The sequence below is a fragment of the Pelodiscus sinensis genome, chromosome 32 (genome assembly GCF_049634645.1).
Source record: "Pelodiscus sinensis isolate JC-2024 chromosome 32, ASM4963464v1, whole genome shotgun sequence".
NCBI lineage: Eukaryota > Metazoa > Chordata > Testudines > Trionychidae > Pelodiscus > Pelodiscus sinensis.
Window position 1 is genome coordinate 10,704,384 of NC_134742.1, and position 22,617 is coordinate 10,727,000.

General features: G+C 52.8%; 2 protein-coding genes across 3 annotated transcripts; both read left to right on the forward strand.

Annotated features, from left to right (window-relative positions):
• Positions 1-2,325: 2,325 nt before the first annotated feature.
• LOC102463206 (thaicobrin-like) lies at positions 2,326-8,836 on the forward strand. Its single transcript, XM_075914124.1, has 3 exons — positions 2,326-2,481; positions 6,311-6,413; positions 7,707-8,836. Exons 2-3 carry the CDS (start codon positions 6,338-6,340, stop codon positions 8,207-8,209), a joined length of 579 nt encoding a protein of 192 aa, XP_075770239.1. The 5' UTR covers positions 2,326-2,481; positions 6,311-6,337; the 3' UTR covers positions 8,210-8,836.
• On the forward strand, positions 4,308-19,056 carry LOC102454390 (thaicobrin-like). Of its 2 annotated transcripts, none has more exons than XM_075914125.1 (3): positions 4,308-4,358; positions 16,138-16,240; positions 17,647-19,056. In XM_075914125.1, exons 2-3 carry the CDS (start codon positions 16,165-16,167, stop codon positions 18,147-18,149), a joined length of 579 nt encoding a protein of 192 aa, XP_075770240.1. In that variant the 5' UTR covers positions 4,308-4,358; positions 16,138-16,164; the 3' UTR covers positions 18,150-19,056. The 2 variants fall into 2 exon arrangements, with proteins under 2 accessions (XP_075770240.1, XP_025042694.2); XM_025186909.2 differs by lacking the exon at positions 4,308-4,358 and adding an exon at positions 14,432-14,590 and having other exon boundaries at positions 17,647-19,055.
• Positions 19,057-22,617: the final 3,561 nt, after the last annotated feature.

The window sequence follows — 22,617 nt, forward strand, 5'->3', positions numbered from 1 at the left end:
CAAGATGCCCCTGGAGAATAGAGCTTTTGAAACTTGGGGAACAGGTGCAATTTCCTGGTAACATCCAGCGCTTATGGAGCACTTTGCATCCAGCCAGCTCACGGCCCTTGCTCAAGGAGGTCATTATTCCCATGGCCCTTTGAGCTGTGGGGAAACTGAGGCAGGAAAGGTCTCCCATGCAGCCGGGGCTGCAAATTTGGTCTGCTGAGGCCCAATAGAATGCTCTCTCAATAGACTCCCACACTCTGCCCAGACTCCTGGGGTCTTCTTTGACTCATCCAAGGCTCTAACTCTGACCTACGCACTGATGAAAAAGGATGTAACACTACCACTAAAGAACATGCACAAAGACCTTTCCAGGAATCCTTGTTCAAAGCTCAGCTCATAAGAATGTAAGAACGGCCAGACTGGGACAGACCAAGGCTCCATTCAGCCCAGTATCCTGTCCCCCGGCAGTGGCCAATGCCAGGTGCCCCATAGGGAATGAATAGGACAGGGAATCATCCAGTGATCCCTTCTCTGTCACCCATTCCCAGCTTCTGACAAACTGGCTAGGGACATCATTCCTATCCACCCTGGCTAATAGCCAGCGATGCACCTACACTCCATGAATTTATCTAGCTCTTTTTTGAGCCCTGTTAAATGCCTGGTCTTCACAAGATCCTGTGGCAAGGAGTTCCACAGATTGACTGAGCACTGTGTGAAGAAAAACATCCTTTTCTTTTTTTTTTAAATCTGCTGCCTATTCATTTCATTTGGTGACCTCTAGTTCTTATGTTATGGGAACAAGTAAATAACTTTCTCCATACCGGTCATCATTTTATAGACCTTTGTCATATCCTCCCCCTTAGTCTCCTCTTTTCTAAGCTGAAAAGTCCAAGGCTTTTTAATGTCTCTTCATATGGCAGCTGTTCTGTGTTTCTGTGAAGAGGAGGTCGGATCTGACTTTCATGGAAGGAGCTGTGTGAATCCAGGAAAATACTCCAAGGTCTGGATTGTGCATAGGGGCAGGATCTCAGTATGTGGGGGTGGTATGGCACCCTCAGGTTTAATGCAAGCTTTTTTCTCCCAGCCCCATATGTAGGGTCCTGGTTCCCGGCCCTGCACCTGGGGTTGTTGCTTCTGGCTCTTTATGTGGGGTTCCAGGTGCTGGCCCCATGCTCAGGCCTCTGACGTTGGCCCCCATGTGAGGTCTCGGCCTCCAGTCTTGCTCCTAGGGTTCCACTCCTGGTCCTGCTCCCATGGCCCCGGCTGGCTCCCTTCCCACAACCCCAATTGTATCCCCAGCCTTGGCCCCCCCATCCTGTCTGGTTCCCCCCAGCTGGAAACACTGCCCTGACCCTCCTGACCCTCACTGTGTTGGGGGGAAGCAGCACAGATGGGGTAAGGGGTCTGGCTTTAAGCCAGTACTGGGTTTATGCACAAGCTAAATAAGCTATAGCTTAAGACAGTGTTTCCCAACCAGTGGTACGAGTGCCCTTAGGGGTACTTGAGAGAATTCTGGGGGATACGTCAACACAACTGAAATTTGGAGAAACTGAGGTTATACGGCACTTGATTATTTTTGTACTTTTCACATCCAGAAATTACATCGCCTTCCCGGCTATGATAACATTGTTTAAACAATTGTGTTGCAATGGTAGAAAAAAAATGTGTGTGTCTGAAAACTGTAGGTACTGGGGTTCTGCTGTTACCCTCTCCTCTCCCAGTCCCACCCCTACCCCCACTGCAGGGCTGGGACACACAATATCTGCTAACCTGCCCCCCTCTCCAGGCACAGGTATGTGGTGGAGGGGCATGTGGGGAGTGTCTTTCTGCCTCTCAATTGGGGGCCATGTGAGTGAGACTAGCTTTTTTTCCTTTTCCTTTGTGTGCGGCTCCCGACTGATTTTGGTGTGCACCAGCGACCCCCCCCCCCACCCTCTAATGCTGGTTTAGGGCCTCAAATTATGAGGGGCCCTTAAATAAAAAAATGACTCTTTTTTAATTGCAGCCTCACATACCGGCCTAGATGCAAATATACAACTTTTTTGTTTCTATTTTCATTCTCCTTTTAGTTGGAATCATGCACATTTCGGGGACAATGCGGTGGGGGCCTCTTAAACATGATATCATTTCAGACCTCAGCATGGCTGGCTCCGGCCCTGCTTTCCCTGGCACTGGGTATAAAGTCTGGTGTTTATAAACCTGTGGAAACAACTTCTGCTGAGCCTGCATCCTCCCGTGCCCTGGGGAATCAGGTAGGAACACCTCCTCAGCTGAGCACAGAGATAGATCTCTCATCAGGGAAATGTTGTGCCAGAGAGGTGTATCACGAAAGCTGTCGAACCGGACATATATCTCCTTTTGCAATCTGGGAAAGATCTGGGAAGAGGGAAGGTGTGCGAGGCGAGGCAGGTATATAAGCTGGTTGCAAGCTGACATCTTGAAGAAGGCTGTCAGGAAGTTTCTGAGAGCTAGCTGCAGATCCTGCACGTGGAGGTAAGGGATGTGGTGGTGGTGGTGGGGTGTGTGTGTGTGTGTGTGTGTGTGTGTGTGTGTGTGTGTGTTTCGCCTCCTTGTTATGGCTTGGGAGGGAAAAAGCAACCCTGCTTTATTCTCAAATGCTCAGATGAATACAAAGAAAATATTCAGCCAAACCTGGCCAACACCTGAAAAACGTTTGCCCCAAAGCTGTCCAAAAAACCCCCCCAAAACAAAAAAGGCCCCAAACTGCCAAATACTGATTTTTTTTCAGCTCAAAACTAAAAAAAAAGTTTGTCCAAGTAAATCATGAGAAGAAAATTGCCCCAGAGATGCTGCAAATAAACAATCAGAAAATAAAAAAGTTCCACGGTAGTTCCTTGCTCAAAGTTGTCCCAGTTAACTTTCAGAAGGGTAGTTGAGTTAGTCTGTAACAGAAAAAACTTAAAAAACAAGTAATAGTCTTGCAGCACCTTAAAGACTAATGAAACACGCAGATGATATCATGAGCTTTTGTGTGCACAGCCCTCTTCTTCAGATTATTAAGTTTCCTTTGTTTCCTTATTAAGCTGTCAATGGCTCTTAGCCATGATGCGTGGGAGTCGTGTCCCTAAGCTGTTTGTCTGGAAATGGGTGACAGGAGAGGGATCACGTGAGGATTCCCTGTTGTGTTTCCTCCCTCTGGGGCATCTGGCATTGGCCGCTGTGGGCAGACAGGATAGATGGACCCTGTTCTTGGGTTCTTATGTTGTCAATCTTTTAAAGAACACACTTGTTTAAAGCAATGTTGTGGTGTAAGGTTCTTTGCTTTGCCCCATTCCACCCGCCCACACAATGTTCCAGCGAGGGAGCAGGGTTGGGGCGCAGGGACTTACCTCACCCTGCTTGCCCGGCATTCAAGTTAGAGAGTGGACAAACCCCTAACTCTAATGGGGTCATTGGATTTGCTTCACATTGTTTCCCTTAAAGTTGCATTGTTCAGGAACATAACGACAATGTTAAGGAAAGAAAAATGTGGAGTCTTGTCGCTCCTTAGGGTGTGTCTACGCAGCAGCGTTACTCCGAAATAACAATCCGAGCGTCTACACAGCCATTCCGTGATTTCGAAATAACTTTGAAAAAACAGACGGCTTAGTCTGACTTCTGTAAACCTGGCTCCACGAGGAATAAGGCCTCTTCTGAAATAGCTATTTTGGAATCGCAGTCATGTGGACGCTCCACTCCTGCCATTTCGAAATAGCTTCTCCCCAGTGCCTCCTGAGGCTCTAAATCGAAGTGGAGCATCCACATTAGGAACCTGCCTCAAACGAATTTTGAGGCTACCCTGTACTGTAGGGGTGTGTCTAGACTACAGGGTTTTGTCGACAAAAGCGGACTTTTGTCGACAAAACTATACCTGCGTCTACACTACCACCGTGTTCCGTCGACATAACGTCGACAGAACTCAGCAGTTTTGTCAACGCTGGTAAACCTCATTTATTGCATGTAAACTGTCCTTTGCGTCTACACTACCATGTTGACAAAGCAGCTTGCTTTGTCGACAGAACTGAATGTAATCTAGACGCTCTTTGTCGACAGAAGCTTTGTTGACAGTATCTGTCGACAAAACTTCTGTCGACAGAAGCCTGTAGTCTAGACGTACCCTAGATGCGCTATTTTGAAATAAGCTATTTTGGAGTATTTCTTCTGGAGCAGCTTATTTCAAAGTAAGCGTGGAGTGTAGACGTACCCTTAGAGCAGGGCTACTCCACACACGGCACGTGACCCATTTGTTTTCTGCCCGCGGTGCGGTTTGGGTTTACATGGGGCTCAACATGCTGCTCACAGGTGGGATCCTTTAAACATGACCTCCACTGGGAATACACTCCACAACACCGAGGCGTCTCCGAGGCGGGGTGAGCACTGAATGACTCAAGCAGATGGGCAGACTGGAGCCAACGGCTATAGGGTGTTGGTGTGCCTAGTCCACAGGGAGGAGGTTCCAGGAGCCCTGGGGCATTGTGGGAAAAAACTATTTGCACGTATTTGCATGTATATGCACCTCCTTGTCAGTTGTGGCCCTTGGTATGTGCTCTGAGTTCCATTGCGGTCCCCAGGACTTCCAAAGTTGAGTAGCCCTGCCTTAGAGAATAACTAAAATATATAGAATCCTGAGAGTTTGTGGGTAAAAGCCACTTCATCAGATGAAATGGAGTGGAAATTACTGAGCCAGGGGTGTGTGTGTATCTATATCTATATCTATATCTATATCTATATCTATATCTATATCTATATATTAGCCAATTAGCTAGTCATAAAATGGGATTTTCGGGTCTCTCCTCCACGTCCTATTCCCTTCCTATCTCGCTCTTCTCTCTTGAGATTCAGGTCTCTCACTCCGTCTCTCTCTCTCTCTCCTACTCCTACTGCCTCCCCATCTCTCTGTCTCAGCTCTCCTCCCCCTCCTGCCTTTCTCTCCGCCTCTCTCTTTCTTTTCTGCCCCTCCTGCCTCTCACTCTCTTTCTGCTCTCCTCCGCTCTCCTCTGTCTCCATCAGGGATGCAGACTCGTTCAGGCCCCGCCCCCTGCCCGTGTACGTCACCGCCCCTCCCCACTTCGCCTCCCGCCGTGGCGCTCGGCTGACTTCTGCGCTGCTCAGTTGGTCCGCCACGCAGGAGCGGCGCAGAAGTCAGCCGAGTGCCACGGCGGGACGCGAAGGACGTTACAGAGGCAACAGCGACACCCAGCGTTACAGCGTTAAAGAGTCACAGACATTGGGCTACTATATGTATGATATGAAAGTTCAATAAAAGTGACTTATTATGTGTTAATGAGGCTAATAAAATCAGGGTAGATATGGCTCATTTGCTGCAGCTGATGGGGAGATGTGACTATCAAGAGAGGGGAAGATGCCTTTGTAGTGTAGATGCCTCTCCCCCCACTGCACCCCCTTTCTCCAGATTTCCCTCCACTGCTCCGCTTCTCACTCCTCCGCCACCAAGAAAGGGGGTGGAGGAAAGGAGGGACAAGACAAGGGGCAGAGGAGGGGAGCCAAGTAAATAAGGGGTGTGTGGTCTGGGTGCAGTGTGGGCGGGACCAGGGTGGAGTGGGGGGGGGGTCATGAAGAGGTGGGGCAGGAAGGTAGCCCCCCACAGGGGAAGTTTTACTCACCGCCCCATGGGCAGCATTGCCCTTGACAGCACGTTTTCCAGGGTTTGGTTCGGTTTTGTGTTCGCATTCCAGTCACACACACATACCGACGCCACACAATCGCACGCCCAGGCGAAGACCGGGGGTGATGTCTCAAAGGCTGGCTGGGGAAGGCTAGATCTCCCAGCCACGCCCCTTTCCCCCAAAGCCCCGCCCTTTCTGTGCTCCTTGGAGCCCACCTGGTCCTCACTGCAGCCACTGGGCCCTGCCTGCACCCCTGCATCCCTCCATTGTGGCTGCTGGCCCCAGGCTAGCCACGCGCGCACCACTCCACCTCAGGCAACCATGTGGCCCTAGCCTTCCTCTCCCTGGAATGGTGGGGATCCCAGGAAACAACACTTCCCTGTTTTCCTGGCCCTGGGTGGTGGGTTGGGTGGCCCAAGAAGCCTGGGTTCTGCTGCCAGACAAACCCCCAGCAACCCCTTCCAGCCACCAACCCCAGTTCTGAGCTAAGAGCAGCCTGCTGCAGGCAGGTAGGAGAAGGCTTGACTTGGGCAGGACATGAGCAGGGTCACCCATGTCTCTCTGGGTAGGCAAAGCCTTCCCCTGCCTTCATTACCCGCCGCCCACAAATTACAGAATCTTCCATCGCTGTTAAGACTGAACCTTGACATGAAGAGGTCGGGGTGCTTAGTCGGCTGCTTTGTTTATATCTCTAGCCTCAAGAAGGGAAGTGTCGGGCTGTGATGGCGTCTTCTCGTGCTCCCAGACTCCTCCGGGAGGCGCTGCCGGAGAGAAGCGAGCTTCAGGAGAAGTGCAAAGGTAAAATCCATCCTCTCCCTGAGCCTCAACCACTCCTGGCTGTGATCCTGTCTCTCCGCCACTGGAGATGCTGCTGAGTTTCCTGGTGCCCTCCCGAGACTGAGCAACCTTTTAAGTCAGGGGTTGGTGAACCTAAGATCCAGGATATGGTCCGCGGCTTGCCTGGATCCATTCCTCCAGACTCGGGGCTCTGCTGCAGCACTGGTGCTCCAGCCGCTCTGTAGTCCTCTCCCTGGGGATGGAGCACACAAAATCTACTAGCCTGCTCCGCACCCCCAAATCTCTGGTGTTCGAATGGAATGTGGGGAGCGTCTTTTCTTTCTCCTTCTCAGTCGGGGGCCACGTCAGTGAGGTTTCTTTTTTTCTTCTCTTCTCACTTGTGTGCAGCCCCCTGTCCTCAGACCAATTGGCCTGGGATTGGTGGGGGAGTGTGTGAAGTTTCCTTCCCCCACCTCTGCCACCAGTGGATCACGGTGCATAGAGGGAGCTGCCACAGCTGGCGGTTCCTTCTCCGTGCTGCGCGATCCTGGCAGGGGGGCGAGAGAGTTCGCACGGTCCCCCCGCCCCCAGATCCTGCTCCCAGTTACGATGATTGGCCTGGGGGCAGGGGAACATGGGAAGTCTCTTGTCCCCTACGGATATGTGGCCCTGAGCGGCACATGGAGGGAACCTCTTGAGCACCCTCGGGCTGATGCAGAAGGAAGCCTGCCTCAGGGACCCTGCTGGGCTGCTGGCTGGGAGGCGCCAATGGTAAATTACTCCCAGCCAGAGCCTGCCTCCCACTTCCCAGGCCCCTGACCCAGGTCACCACCCAAATTCTCTGCCCACACATCCCACCCCAGGTCACAACTCCCTCCCCAATCCTGCACCCCGGCTACACCTCCTCCTAGATCAAAAATCACTCTGCACCCCCCGACTCCCTCCCAGATCCTGCACCCCAATCCTCCGCCCCAGGTCACAACCCCCTACTCCACCTAAGCTTTCTCCCAGACCCCATACCCCCTCCGTAGAGGAGTGCAGCCTAAGACCACTTGCCAAAATCAAGGAGTGGGCCCCCCCCTCAGAAATTATTGATTTAACCACTTAACCCTAATACAGAAGATGTGGCCCCCCCAGTGCTGCAGTTATTGGGCCACTAATAGGTCCACAGAAGAAGCCCACAAGGGACACGTGAGGCTCCAGGTGGTGGCTGTGTCGGCCCTGCTCCGGGTGCTCGGGGCTCTGCCCAGGGGTTTTCTACAGGAGAAGAACCCCCCCGGCTCTAACGCTCTGCTTCTCTCTCTCCCCGCCCAGCGGACGTGACTCTGGATCCGGAGACGGCGCACGCCTCTCTCATCCTGTCTGCAGACTTGAAGTCCGTGACGGCGGGACACCCCCCGCAGGACGTGCCCTCCAACCCCAAGAGATTTGTGAAAGCTCCCTGTGTTCTGGGCGCCCAGGGGTTCACCTCAGGGAGACATTACTGGGAGGTGGAGGTTGGGGATCAGCGGGAGTGGGCCGTGGGAGTCGCCTTAGAGTCAGTAAAGAGGAATGAAGGGCTCTCTCTTCAGCCGGAGGAGGGGATCTGGTGTCATGGGTGCTGGTGGCTTCGGAGGGCAGCAGACAGCTCTTCTGTTGTGTCCACACAGGGGTGTGTGAAGTCTGGGAAGATCGGAGTTTGTCTGGATTATGAAGGGGGGTGGGTTGGATTTTATGAAGATGGAAAGATGACTGTAATGTTGGCCTCCTTCAAGAAGGAAGTCGTTTTCCCCTTCTTGTACGTGGGCTCCACGGTTACCCTCACAATCTCCCCCTGAGGCACACTGGGACTCGACCTCCCCCCTCTTCCCAGGAAAGGCACCCCTCTAGACATTTTCTGTACAGCCTGCCCTAGCCTCTGCACCCTTGTCTACACACAAGCTTTGCACCAGCATCTGATTTAATTTGAACCGGAGCACACACCTGTGTGGATGCTCTTAATTAGGCTCCAAAGTGGTGTGGCTCAATTTTAAGGGCTTGTCTACAGTCGATGGGGGATCGAGGCTGCAGCGATCAATCCACCGGCGGTTGATTTATTGCGTCTGCTTAGATGTGATAAATCAATCTCCGAGTGCTCTCCTGACGATTCTTGCGTTCCACCAGGGTGAGAAGAGTAGCTGGAGCTGACAGGCAAACAGCCCCCACCCACCTTATTGCGTGGAAGATACCGCGATAAGTACATCGACTTTAGCTACACTCTTCGCATAGCTGAAATTGTGCAGGTTAGATCAGCTGGGGGAAGAAGGGGTCAGTGTAATGTAGACTAGGCCTAAGTGTTGCCAGCGCTTGTAGTTTTCTCATGTGTGTCATAATATTTGATTTTTTCTCTTAAAGCCCCAGTTCCCGGAGTCCTGTGATTCCCTCAGACTTTGAGCACTTATTAAATCAAGCAATTAAAATCATAACAGCCTACGATTTCATCAATGCACTGGAGAAGTTTCCAGGCTTCCCAGTGGCAGCAAAGACAAAAAATGGATTCTTAAAGGCTCCAGCAAATTCAAATCCCCCACATTTATTACTGCTAGTTCTCTTCGGTGGGGGGGAGTGTCTTTTTGGATTGGGATCCGTACAGCGCCTTGCACAATAGTGTCCTGTCCGTGAACAGGTGCTACCACAATATACTAATAAGAACACTATTTTTTTTAAATCTGATTTTTAAGAAGCGGGGATGTTTTGAACACGGGGGGTTGGCAATTCTGGGATTGACTAAAACTTGCTCCTAACTGATTTAAAAGGGATCATTTGTGTCGATTTAAGAAGCTTTTGAAGGAGGTTACCTACATCCCGTTGACAACCCCGTCTTTTGTTAAATGGGTGCAGAAATGCATGGAGTTGAGACCTCCCCACTGCATTGTTGATCATCCCAGCCCTGGTCGAGGAACTCACACAACCGCCTGGCACCCTCTTATGAGTGGTGGCCCGCCCCCACGGGAAACCAAGCCCAACCCCATCATCAGAATGGCGGCCACCTCTCCACCACAGCAACAGGCCTCCACGTGAGCCTCCCTGATGTGGGGTGGGCTCCTGTGGCCCCAGCCACCCCAGTCTCCATGGGGAAGGTGCACTACGCCAGCCTCAGGATGGCTGGAACCCAGGAACTGGGTTGAGGCTGGGGGTGGAGTGTGGGCGGGCCCATGCCTCCATTTTGGGAAGGTGTGGCCTTCACCCACCCCTTCTACCCACCGCCTATGTTCCCGCTAATCTTTTCCATCTCTGTGGGGATTTTTTCCATTCATGTGCGGAATACATTTTGTTGTGTGCGCCGAGGCTTGCGCCAATGTGCACCACCAGCAGAAACACAACACCTCGCTGTGGGTGCTCGGCTAATTAGCTGTGCGGCTGTGAACTCTCTCCCGATTGGCTGCGCAAGCGCTCGGCTTACAGGGAACGTCGGCCCAGAGCTCACACAAGGACTCCAAAGCGCAGAGAGAACTTTGACATTCCCCCATGAGCCACAGCTCGGGTCTAGAGTCGGGGAGGGGAAAGGGCTTCAGAGCCGGGGCTTCTATTTCAAAGCCCCATCTGCACAGGAACTTTTTGGCCTAAGCGCCGACTCCGTGGGGTGTTCTAGGGCTCGATCACCCGTGGAAAAGAATTGGTGGATGCTCCGCACCCAGCTTCACCCCTTCCCCCTGCCTTCCGTCCACTGGTAGCCCTTTCAATCAGCTCCTCTCTCCCTCCCACCATCTCCCACCCATAGGCGTGTGCAGCACATTTCAATAGGGTGTGCACCCAGGGAATTTGATTTACTTATTTTTTTCAAGGCGAACATTTATTGAATACTCAATCACAAAGGACATTATTTTTATTCATCAAACAAACTAAAGAAACGAAACCTTAACTAAACTTAATTTTTTTTAAATTGACAACTAAGCTTTACTTAAAAGAGCGTATCATGCGATTTAATTAAAATGCAAAGCCACTTTTTTTTGAGACATTAGGGTGTGCCTGGGCACACCCGGCACACCCTGTGTGCATGCCTATGATGTCTAGATTCCATACACAGACTCATCAACTACAGATTTACCCCCCTCCCCATCCATAGGGCAGGGGAGAGAACAGGTGCTAACCCTCTCCCCAGCCTGACACACACCTATGCTCCCACCTGCCATAGCTCAGCTGTTGTGAGGTGTGCAGTAGGCTCTGGGAGGCATGACCCCCACCTTCTCACACTCCCGCGGGCTCCAGAACACGGTGGGGCGCTGCCCTTCATTGCTCGCTTTGATGAGCCGGGCAGACTCCCCTCTCCTTTGCTCTGAGCTTCGCCTCATCCTCTCTCCCGCCTTTGCTCAGGTCTGGTCGCGCCGTGAGATCGGGGCATTGAAACCACCCCACGCAAGGGAAACTCTCGCCCGAGCCCCGGGGCCCACGCTCCCACGGAGATGCTCCTCGCAGCCTCCTCGACACAGCCCATCAAAACCCCACAGCCGGCGCCGGCCCGGGGGGAGTGTGGGGACTTGAGACGACTCCACCCTCTTGCCTCGCCTCTTCCGCCCTTGCTCCACCCCCTACGCCGGCCCTGCAGCGGAGGGGGCGATGCGGCCGGGAGCTGGCGGAGCGGAACAGGCCGATGGGTCACTCCACTCCTGCAGCTCCCCTCTCCGCACTCACCAGCTACCCTCACCAGGCCCTCCAAAATGTGAGGTCTGGGGAGGCTGCCCCTGCCTGTCCTAGGGACGGGATGGCTCTACCCAGAGCAGAGAGTCCAGAGTCCAGAGCAGCTAACTCAGACTTGCATGGCTCTGGCCGTAGACCTAACTAGAGCAGGTCCACGGGGGGCGGGAAGCCAGGCCCTGAAACGCCACAAGAGGGAGGCTCTAAAAGCTCAGCATGGAAGTCTCTCACAGATGTCTGTGTGGGGGGGGGGGGGGGTGTCACCGGGCCCTGCACCCCCCTCCGCAGCCAGACGAGATGATCAGGCAGCAGGTAGAACAGAAGGTTTATTCGTTCATGAGGACACAGGGTAGCACAGACGTGTTGTTACAGGAACCCGGAGCCGGCAGCGCAATCAAACGTGGGGCTAGGGAAGCCCAGAAGCAGGGCTCTGGGCCCCACCCTGCCCCCCAAGCTGTCTAGACTCCCAGTATCCTAAGCCAGCTGAGACTAACTCCCCCACTCAGCAAGGGGGTCCAGCCCTGCAGGAAGCCCCATCTCTTCCTTTGTCCAGCTTCCAAGGTAAAAAGGTGTCACCTGGTCGCACCCCCCAGCTAGGGTCAGGATACAAGAAAGTCTGAGCCTGAAGCGGTCTCCCCTCAGTGGGAGCCACACCCCACACAGGAGCAGTGCCTGGGGAAACTGAGGCACAAGCACAGCGTTACGACAGCACAGGACAACAGAGATCACATGCAAGAGACCAAAGCGAAGAGCGCGACGACCATCCCCGCTTCGCTGCAAAGTCTACACAACAATGAAAGGGCTCGAGCCCCATGAGCCGGAGTCAGCAGCCGGGCCGAGGACACACGCATGGTCTCTGCTGTTCACCATGTGCAGGGCCGGCCCGAGCCCTTCGTGCGCCCCTGGCCCCGGGAATGCGGCGCCGCCCCAGGGAGTGTGGTGCATGTGCAGCACCGCCCTAGGCGCCCGGCACATGTGTGGTCCCATCCCCACTGGGCTGGCAGCCCCACACTGCGACCCTTACAATGGTGCACCCTGGGCGGTAGCCCGGTCAGCCCGTAGCTTGGGCCAGCTCTGACCGTGTGAGAGAAAGGCAGCAAGACATGAGGCTTATGAGGAACTAGCCAATTAGCACGTCATAAGACGGGATTTTCAGGTCTCTCCTCCACACCAGTCTTCTCTCCTGAGCCTCCGGTCTCTCGTTCCGTCTTTCTCTCGCTCTCTTCTCCTCCTGCTTCCTCCCCCCCCTCCTCCTCCTTCCTCTTTCTCTGTCTCTCTCTTTCTCTTCTCCTCCCCCCCCGCCTCTCACTCGGGGGACCGTGGACCCCAAATGGCCGTTTGGGCTCCGCATTCACCGTGCTTAATGGGGGGCGCGGAGTCCAAACGGTCGCTTGAGCCACTAGCTCCCACGCGGTGGCCTGGTGTGCCTCGGGCTAATTTCCAGGCTTCCCTGTACTGTAGATGCGCTATTCCAGAATAAGTTTGTTCAGAGTATTACTTCCGGAACAGCTGACTCCGAAATAAGCATGCAGTGTAGACAGGAGTAGCCCAAGGCGGGCTGCAGCAGCTAAGGCCCCAGGCGGAACGTGATATTGGGGCCCTGGCCTGCACGGCCGTCAGTGGAATAACGACATCATCGGGCGCCCTGTGACATCATCATCGGGCGCCCCGGGTTCCCCGTTGAAGGCGACGCCCTAGGCGCCCGCCGAGTCGGCCTATAGTCTCGGGCCGCCCATGAGTGTAGACGTAGCCTTAGAGCAGGGCTACTCAACACACGGGTGACCCAGAGGTGGATGGGGTAGCAGGCTCCTTTATTGCAGATACTCCTTCCGCCTCGGACCCCCACAAACCTTGGAAGGCAAGTGAATCACAAATTGCCCACGGGCACATTTTGGTATTGTTGTTGGTATGTAAATATACAACTCAATTACATCACCCTGTAAACCCTAATTTAATAATGAGAACAACCTTATCATACATAATCATATCCATGTGATCAAAATAATTAGACCTGCCCCTGTTTACAGCTTTTGGGGCGGTTCTCGCATCACAAAGCTCTTGACATCAGCAAGATACAAGGGGGAAAGGAGATGTGACCCTGAATGTAGATTTCAGAGCCAATGGGAGCGGAGAAGGGGGGAAGCAAAGCAGCATTGTTAACACACAGAGCATCCATTAAAAGTGACATCCTTGGTTCAGCTGCTTGCGTATCAACCCTGAGCAAGCAGGAAAGGAGGGATCAAAGCAAGCCTATAAGTCAATAGAAGCAAGGTCTGCTCACGCCGTACCCCTTAGTTAAGCCTGACACAGCCCAACAGTAGGGGGTGTTCTCTTGTGGGGTAGAAGGAAGCACAGAGTTGTCAGTCTGCCCTAGATCTGGCATTTGCACCTGCAGCACCAAGAGGAGGTTTAGGCCTGGGCCATGATCCCCACACGTGGTGGAGCAGGTCTGCCTGCCTATGTCAGATCCTTGCCCCCTTTAACTGACAGGAACCCCACACTTGGGAGGGCCAGTGGAAAGTTTCATTGCCTGTTCCAATGGACCCTCAACCCGTCTGTGTTTCCAAGCAGGAGTGGCCCAGGCAGAGCACGCAGCTTCCGTTCTGATCCATCAGGAGGGATTTCCTCAGGACTAGGGGAATTCCAGGTGTAGTCCCAACAAACGCCCCAGGAGAATGGAGCTTTTGAAACTTGGGGAACAGGTGCAATTTCCTGGTAACATTCAGCGCTTACGGAGCACTTTGCATCCAGCCAGCTCATGGCTCTTGCACAAGGAGGTCATTAGCCCCATGGCCGTTTGAGCTGTGGGGAAACTGAGGCAGGAAAGGTCTCCCCTCTCCAGGCACAGGTACGAGGAGGAGGGGAATGTGGGGAGTGTCTTTCTACCTCTCAGTTGGGGGCCACGTGAGTGAAAGTAGCTTTTTTTTTTCTTTTCTTCTCATTTGTGTGCAGCTCCCGACTGATTTTTCTGTGCACCATTGACCCTCCCCTCCAATGCTGCTTAAGGGCCTCAGATTATGAGGGGCCCCTAAATAAAAAAAATGACTAGTTATTAGTTGCAGCCTCACTTACCTAGATGCAAATATACAACTTTTTTGTTTCTATTTTCATTCTCCTTTCACTTGGAATCATGCACCTTTTTGGGGACAATGCGGTGGGGGCCTCTTAAACGTGACATCATTTCAGACATCAGCATGGCTGACTCCGTCCCTGCTTTCCCTGGCACTGGGTATAAAGTCTGGTGTTTATAAATCTGAGGACACAACTTCTGCTGAGCCTGCATCCTCCCGTGCTCTGGGGAATCAGGTAGGAACACCTCCTCCGCTGACACAGACACAGATCTTTCATCAGAGAAATGTTGTGCCAGACCGGCGTACCTTGAATGCTGATGAAGGGGACATATATCTCCTTGTGCAATCTGGGAAAGATCTGGGAAGAGGGAAGTGTGCAAGGCTAGGCAGGTATATAAGCTGGTTGCAAGCCGACACCTTGAAGAAATCTGTTAGGAAGTTTCTGAGAGGTAGCTGCAGATCCTGCACGTGGAGGTAAGGGATGTGGTGGTGTGTGTGTGGGTGGGTGTTTCGCCTCCTTGTGATGGCTTGGGAGGGCTCCGTCATAGAATCACAGAATGCTAGAACTAGGACTGGAAGGGATCTCGAGAGTTCCTCAAATCCAGTCCCCTGCTTTATTCTCAAATGCTCAGATGAATACAAAGAAAATATTCAGCCAAACCTTGCCAAAACCTGAAAAACATTTGCCCCAAAGCTGTCCAAAAAAACCCCCAAGCCCTCCAAAAGGTCCCAAACTGCCAAATACTGATTTTTTTCAGCTCAAAACTGAAAAAAAAGTTTTTTTCAGGTGAATCATGAAAAGAAAATTGCCCCAAAGATGCTGCAAATTAACAATCAGAAAATAAAAAAGTTCCACAGTAGCTCCTTGCTCAAAGTTGTCCCAGTTAACTTTCAGAAGGGTAGTTGAGTTAGTCTGTAGCAGAAAAAAATTAAAAAACAAATAATAGTCTTGCAGCGCCTTAAAGACTAATGAAACACGCAGATGATATCATGAGCTTTTGTGGGCACAGCCCTCTTCTTCAGATTATTAAGTTTCCTTTGTTTCCTTATTAAGCTGTCAATGGCTCTTAGCCATGATGTGTGGGAGTCGTGTCCCTAGGCTCTGTTTGTCTGGAAATGGGTGACAGGAGAGGGATCACGTGAGGATTCCCTGTTGTGTTTCCTCCCTCTCGGGCATCTGGCGTTGGCCGCTGTGGGCAGACAGGATAGATGGACCCTCTTCTTGGGTTCTTATGTTGTCGATCTTATAAAGAACACACTTGTTTAAAGCAATGTTGTGGTGTAAGGTTCTTTGCTTTGCCCCATTCCTCCCGCCCACACAATGTTCCAGCCAGGGAGCAGGGTTGGGGCGCAGGGACTTACCTCACCCTGCTTGCCCGGCATTCAAGTTAGGGAGTGGACAAACCCCGACGGGAGCACTGAATAGATAGAAGAGAGCAACCCCCACACACCAAGCCTGCAACTTGGTGAGAGCACGGGGTGAGCGGAGCGGGGAAAACTTCCACCCCCCAGCCCAGCTACACCCCTTCCTCCACCAAGGTTCACAATCGTCATTGGGGAGCACAGGAGTCAATCGTTTAGAATTATTCAGAAGTGGTATCTGTACTGCCAAAAATAATGTCCTTGGAACCTAGCAGTTTACACTAACTCCAATGGGGACGTTGGATTTGCTTCACATTGTTTCTCTTAAAGTTGCATTGTTCAGGAACATAATGACAATGTTCAGCGACGAAAAATGAGGAGTCTTGTTGCTCCTCAGGGTGTGTGTACACCGCGGCGTTACTCCGAAATAACAAAGCGAGCGTCTACACAGCCATTCTATGATTTCCAAATAAATTTGAGGGGGCTTGACTTGGGCAGGACATGGGCAGGGCCATCCATGTCTCTCCGGGTAGGCAAAGCCTTCCCCTGCCTTCATTACCCACCGCCCATGAATTACAGAGTCTTCCATCCCTGTTAAGACTGAATCTTGACATGAAGAGGTTCGGGTGCTTAGTCGGCTGCTTTGTTTATATCTCTAGCCTCAAGAAGGGAAGTGTCGGGCTGAGATGGCGTCTTCTCGTGCTCCCAGACTCCTCCGGGAGGCGCTGCCGGAGAGAAGCGAGCTTCAGGAGAAGTGCAAAGGTAAAATCCATCCTCTCCCTGAGCCTCAACCACTCCTGGCTGTGATCCTGTCTCTCCACCATGGGAGATGCTGCTGAGTTTCCTGGTGTCCTCCCAAAACTGGGCAACCTTTTAAGTCAAGGGTTGGTGAACCTAAGACCCAGGATATGGTCCGCGGCTTGTCTGAATCTATTCCTCCAGATTCGGGGCTCCGCTGCAGCACTGGTGCTCCAGCCGCTCTGTAGTCCTCTCCCTGTAGTTGGAGCACACAAAATCTTCTAGCCTGCTCTGCACCCCCAAATCTCTGGTGTTCAAATGGAATGTGGGGAGCGTCTTTTCTTTCTCCTCAGTCGGGGGCCACATCAGTGAGGTTTCTTTTTTTCTTCTCTTCTCACTTGTGTTCAGCCCTCTGCCCTCAGACCAATTGGCCTGGGGTTGGTGGGGGAGCATGTGAAGTTTCCTTCCCCCACCGCTGCCACCAGTGTTGCACGGTGCATAGAGGGAGCCGCCAGTGGCTCAAAACAGCTGGCGGTTCCTTCTCGGCACTGTGCGATCCTGGCAGGGGGGCGAGAGAGTTCGCACAGTCCCCCCGCCCCCAGATCCTGCTCCCAGTTATGGTGATTGGCCTGAGGGCAGGGGAGCATGGGAAGTCTCTTGCCCCCTAGGGGTACGTGGCCCTGAGCGGCACATGGAGGGAACCTCTTGAGCACCCTCGGGCTGATGCAGGAAGGAGCTTGCCTCAGGGACCCTGCTGGGCTGCTGGCTGGGAGTCACCAATGGTAAGTGACTCCCAGCCAGAGCCTGCCTCTTGCTCCATAGCCCCTCCCACTTCCCAACCCCCTGTCCCAGGTCACCACCCAAATTCTCTGCCCCCACATCCCACCCCAGGTCACAACTCCCTCCCCAATCCTGCACCCCTGCTCCACCCCTCTCCTAGGTCAAAAATCGCTCTGCACCCCCTACTCCCTACTGGACCCTGCACCCCGATTCCCTGTCCCATGTCACAACCCCCACTCCATCTAAACGCCCTCCCAGACCCCACACCCTCTTTTGCACCCCAGTCCTTTATATCAAGCTCCCTTCTGCACCCAGCCTCCATCTCAAACCTCGTACCTCCTCCATGGAGGAGTGCAGCCTTAGACCACTTGCCAAAATCTAGAAGTGCCCCCCCCATCAAAAATTATTGCCCACCCCTGATTTAACCAGTTAACCATTCACATCCCTAATACAGAAGATGTGGCCGCCCAGTGCTGTAGTTATTGGGCTTCTCATAGATCCACACAAGAAGCCCATGAGGGACACATGGGGCTCCAGGTGCTGGCTGTGTCGGCCCTGCTCCGTGTGCTCGGGCATGTGTCCAGGGGTTTTCTACAGGAGAAGGTCTCCCCCCTGACTCTAACGCTCTGCTTCTCTCTCTCCCCATCCAGCGGACGTGACTCTGGATCCGGACACGGCGGAAGAGTATCTCATAGTGTCTGAGGACAGGAAGTCCGTGACTGCAGCAGACTTCCCCCAGAGTCCACCCCCCAATCCCAAGAGATTTGAGCTTGTACCCTGTGTTCTGGGCGCCCAGGGGTTCACCTCAGGGAGACATTACTGGGAGGTGGATGTTGGGGATCAGCGTCCGTGGGCTGTGGGGGTTGCCATAGAGTCGGTGAAGAGGAAGGAAACACTCACTCTTAAGCCAGAGGAGGGGATCTGGTGTTATGAGTGCAGGTGGCCTCGGAGGGATGCAGACGGCTCCTCTGATGTGTCCTCACAGGGGTGTGTGAAGTCTGGGAAGATCGGAGTTTGTCTGGATTATGAAGAGGGGTGGGTTGGATTTTATGAAGATGACCATACGACTGTGATGTTGGCCTCCTTCAAGGAGGAAGTTGTTTTCCCCTTCTTGTACGTGGGCTTCCCGGTTACCCTCACAATCTTGCCCTGAAGCAAAATGGGACTCGACCTCCCACCCCAGGAAAGGCTCCCCTCTAGCCATTTTCTGCACCGCCTGCTCTAGCCTCTGCAGCATTGCCTACACACAATCTTTGCACCAGCATCTTATTTAATTTGAACCAGAACACACACCTGTGTGGATGCTCTTACTTGGGCTCCAAAGTGGTGTGGATCAATTTTAGGGGCTTCTCTACATTCGATGGGGGATCTAAGCTGCAGCGATCGATCCACCGGCTGTTGAATTATTGCGTCTGCTTAGATGTGATAAATCAACCTCCGAGTGCTCTCCTGACGATTCTGGCACTCCACCAGGGTGAGAGGAGTAGCTGGAGTTCACAGGTGAACAGCCTCCACCCACTTCACTGTATGGAAGACACCACAATAAGTACATCAACTTTAGCTACACTCTTTGCATAGCTGAAATTGTGCAGATTAGATCAGCTGGGGGAAGAAGGGGTCAATGTAATGTAGACTAGGCCTAAGTGTTGCCAGAGCTTGTAGTTTTCCCGTGTGTGTCATAATATTTGATTTTTTCTCTTAAAGCCCCAGTTCCTTGAGTCCTGTGATTCCCTCAGGCTCTGAGTGCTTATTAAATCAAGCAATTAAAATCATAACAGCCTAAGATTTCATCAATGCACAGGAGAAGTTTCCAGGCTTCCCAGTGGCAGCAAAGAAAAAAAATGGATTCCTAAAGGCTCCAGCAAATTCAAATCCCCCACATTTATTACTGCTACTCTCGTCAGTGGGGGGATGTCTTTTTGGACTGGGGTCCGTACAGCGCCTTGCACCATAGTGTCCTGTCCGTGAACAGATGCTACCACAATATACTAATAAGAACACTATTTTTTTTTAATCTGATTTTTAAGAATTGGGGATGTTTTGAATGCGGGGCGTGGGCAATACTGGGATTGAATTAAACTTGCTCCTAACTGATTTAAAAGGGATCATTTGTGTCGATTTAAGAAGCTTTTGAAGGGGGTTACCTATATCCAATTGACAACCCCGTCTTTTGGTAAAGGGGTGCAGAAGTGCATGGAGTTGAGACCTCCCCACTGCATTGTTGATCATCCCAGCCCTGGTCGAGGAACTCACACAACCGCCTGGCTCCCTCTTATGAGTGGTGGGTGAATGTGGGGTGAGTGTAGGGCTGGGGGAAAGAAGCCTCCAGCCCCACCCCTTGCGCCCGAGGCCCCGCCCCCACAGGAAACCAAGCCCAACCCCATCGGAACGGCGGGCCACCTCTGCACCACAGCAGCAGGCCCCCACGTGAGCCTCCCTGACATGGGGGTGGGACCCCCGTGGTCCCAGCCACCCCAGTCTCCATGGGGAGGGAGTACTGTCCAAACCCCAGGGTGGCTGAAACCCAGAAACTGGGCTGAGGCTGGGGGCGGAGTGTGGGCGGGGTCATGCCTCCATTTTGGGCAGCCATGGCCTTCCCCCACCCATTCTACCCACTGAGCATGTTCCCTCTAATCAGTTCCATCCGCGTGGGGATGTTTTCCATCCATGTGCGGAACACATTTTGTTGTGTGCGCCGAGGCTTGTGCCCATGTGCACCACCCGGGGAAACACAACACCTCGCTGTGGGCGCTCAGCTAATCAGCAGGGTTGCCATGAACTCTGTCCTGATTGGCTGCACAAGCGCTCGGCTTACAGGAAAAGCCAGCCCAGGGCTCACGCAAGGACTCTGAAGTGCATAGAGCGCGTTGACGTTCCCCCATGAGCCGCAGCTTGAGTCTAGAACCAGGGGAGGGGAAAGGGCTTCAGAGCCGGAGCTGCAATTTCCAAGCCTCATCTGCACAGGAACTTTTTGGACTAAGCGCCGACTCCGTGGGGTGTTCTGGGGCTCAATTGCCAGTGGAAAAGAGTTAGTGGATGCTCCGAACCCAGCTTCCGCCACTCATCCCCCTGCCTCCCATCCACTGGCAGCCCTGCCAATCAGCACCCCCATCCATGGCTGTCAGGCAGCAGGTAGAACAGAAGATTCATTGATTCACAAGGACACAGGGTAGCACAGACGTGTTACAGGAACCAGGAGCATTCAGCTCAATCCATCTTGGGGATATGGAAGCCCAGGACCCAGGCTCTGGGCCCTCTCCCTGCCCCCCAGGCCAGCTAGACTCCCTGCATCCTAAACCAGCTCTTGCACTCAGCAAGGGGATCTAGCCGTGCAGACAGCTCCGCCTCCTCCTTAGTCCAGCTTCCAAGGCAGAAAGGTGTCACCTGGTTGCACCCCCCAGCTAGGCTCAGGTTACAAGAGAGTCTGAGCCTGAAGCAGTCTCCCCTCAGTGGGAGCCACACCCCAAACTCTCATCTCCAGCTGGGATCAGGGAAACTGAGGCACACACAGTGTTACGACAGCACAGGACAGGAGAAATCACATGCAACAGACCAAAGCAAAGGGCGTGACCAAGGGTGGCCCATGCATAAAGGCTACCTCGGCAGTCGCCTAGGGCACCACATGAAACAAGGCGCCCAGTGACGACGCAACATTGTTGAGGGCTTTAGAGCTGGGAGTGCCGATCGTGTAGTCTGCCTAGGGCGCCAGAGGCCGGCAGCTTGTCTCGGGCCGCCGCTGAGCGTGACCTCTCTGCTTTGCCGCAAAGTCCACACAACAATGAAATGGCTCGAGCCCCGCGAGCTGGAGTCAGCAGCTGGGCCCAGGGCAGCCGCAAGTGATCCGGTGGCTGTGAAGACACACGCATCATTTCTGCTATTCACCGTGTCAGAAAAAGGCAACAAAGACATGAAGCACATTAGGAATAATACCCAGTTCCGTTACACACTGGACCCTCCTCAGCTCCATACTTGTTTGATTCAAGTAAACAGGCAAGCCAGTGCCCCCGGCAATAAGGAGAACGTGAAATAAATACAAAGTGAGTCCAGGAAAAAGTCCAAGGAGATACATGGCATAAAACCAGGCCTAGTGCCAGGCGTGTGCTGGGGGGGATCCTGTTGCAAACACGTCTCATTTATCCTCTCTGCTTTTCTGTCTCTAGGGCTGTGTCCAGACTCAGTGTCTAGACTGCAGCTGTGTTCTTGCGAAATTAAATCGAAAGAACGCGGCTTTTCTTTCGACGGCGGTAAACCTAATTCCACGAGGAAGAATGCCTTTTTTCGAAAGTGCTCTTTCGAAAAAAGGCGTTCTTGAAAGCAAACAGGGCTTTTTAGAAAGAAAGCATCCAGACTCGCTGCTTTCTTTTGATAAAGTGGCTTGCTTTTTCGAAAGTTCCACGTGCTGTCTAGATGCTCTCTTTCGAAAGAGGCTTGCAGTCTAGACATAGCCTAGCAGAAATACCCCAGAGTTTGCAACAAACGTTTGTTCCCCTGGTTCGCGTTGCTGCATCTCAATTTTTCCCAAGCTCCTTCCCTCCACCTTGCTGCCAAACATGGACAGGTCCTTTGTTCTCCCCTATGGTCAAGGTTGTTACTTAAAAGAAGATGACTTTTGAATAGTTGATGAGAAAATGAAAGCATAGAAATATTTGTTATTTCAGGGTGACTCACTCCGATTTCCTTTCACCCTAGGCTCTGGCGTGCAAGGGAAATACGGCAAGAGCTTTTTTCCTTCTAAGTCGGGGGCCACCTCAGTGAGTGTGCAGTCTCATATTGATTTTTCTGTGGGCCAGCGGTCCTGACCCAAAAAAGTTTCCCCACTCCTGCTGTAAAGAATGGGGGGGCTTGTCTGTTTGTCCCTCCCACACCATCCTGTCCTTTACCTTCCTGCAACATCCAACCCAAGGAGGAAGAGAGGGGAGATGGTTGGGGACAATGTCCTCTCCAAACTTTTCCATCCATGTGCAGAATAAATTTTGTTATGTGCACCAAAGCATGTGCAAATGTGCAGCACCAGTAGAAACACAAAACCCAGTTGCGGGCATTCTGTTCATCAGCTGGGCAGTCGGGATGTAAAATCCCGATTAATCCATTGGCCAGTTCAATGTTGGGTTCACCTCACATTTGACTGGTTAATTGACCCAGCGGAATCCTGGGCAGGGTAGTGGCCCCAGGGCACTGGTTAACCGTCACCTGGGAAGCATCATCCGTCCACATCCCTTCTGAGCAGCCACACAAGTGTGCAGCTTCCAGGGAGCCCTGGTTAAAACCCCGTTACAGCTGCTCCACCAGGTCTGAGATAGGGATGTTAGCGGATAGCCGTTTAAACGATTAAACGATACGCCTAGCTTTTTCGGTTAATCCAAATGATCCAACACCTCCCTCCTTTTTGTTGCCCCTGTATCAGAGGCAGAAAGTGCGAGAGGCAGGAGCCGGTGTCCACGGGGAGCTGGCGTTAAAGCCGGTTTGCCATGAGCACTGGATTCCAAGTTGATGCCTGTCCCACCTGCCCTGCACTGCTGCCTCTGATAGTGAGACAGCAGTGCAGAGGGTGAGGGGGGGAGGTGGGAGCCAGGACACATGGGAAACCAGCTGCCTCCTGCCCAACTCCCATGCCGCAGCCT

Excerpts from the sequence above, each read along its gene's own strand:
- LOC102463206 (XM_075914124.1), top strand. The coding sequence starts at position 6,338 with ATGGCGTCTTCTCGTGCTCCCAGACTCCTCCGGGAGGCGCTGCCGGAG. Across the intron at positions 6,414-7,706 it reads GCTTCAGGAGAAGTGCAAAG|CGGACGTGACTCTGGATCCG; the intron begins GTAAAATCCATC and ends CTCCCCGCCCAG.
- LOC102454390 (XM_075914125.1), top strand. The coding sequence starts at position 16,165 with ATGGCGTCTTCTCGTGCTCCCAGACTCCTCCGGGAGGCGCTGCCGGAG. Across the intron at positions 16,241-17,646 it reads GCTTCAGGAGAAGTGCAAAG|CGGACGTGACTCTGGATCCG; the intron begins GTAAAATCCATC and ends CTCCCCATCCAG.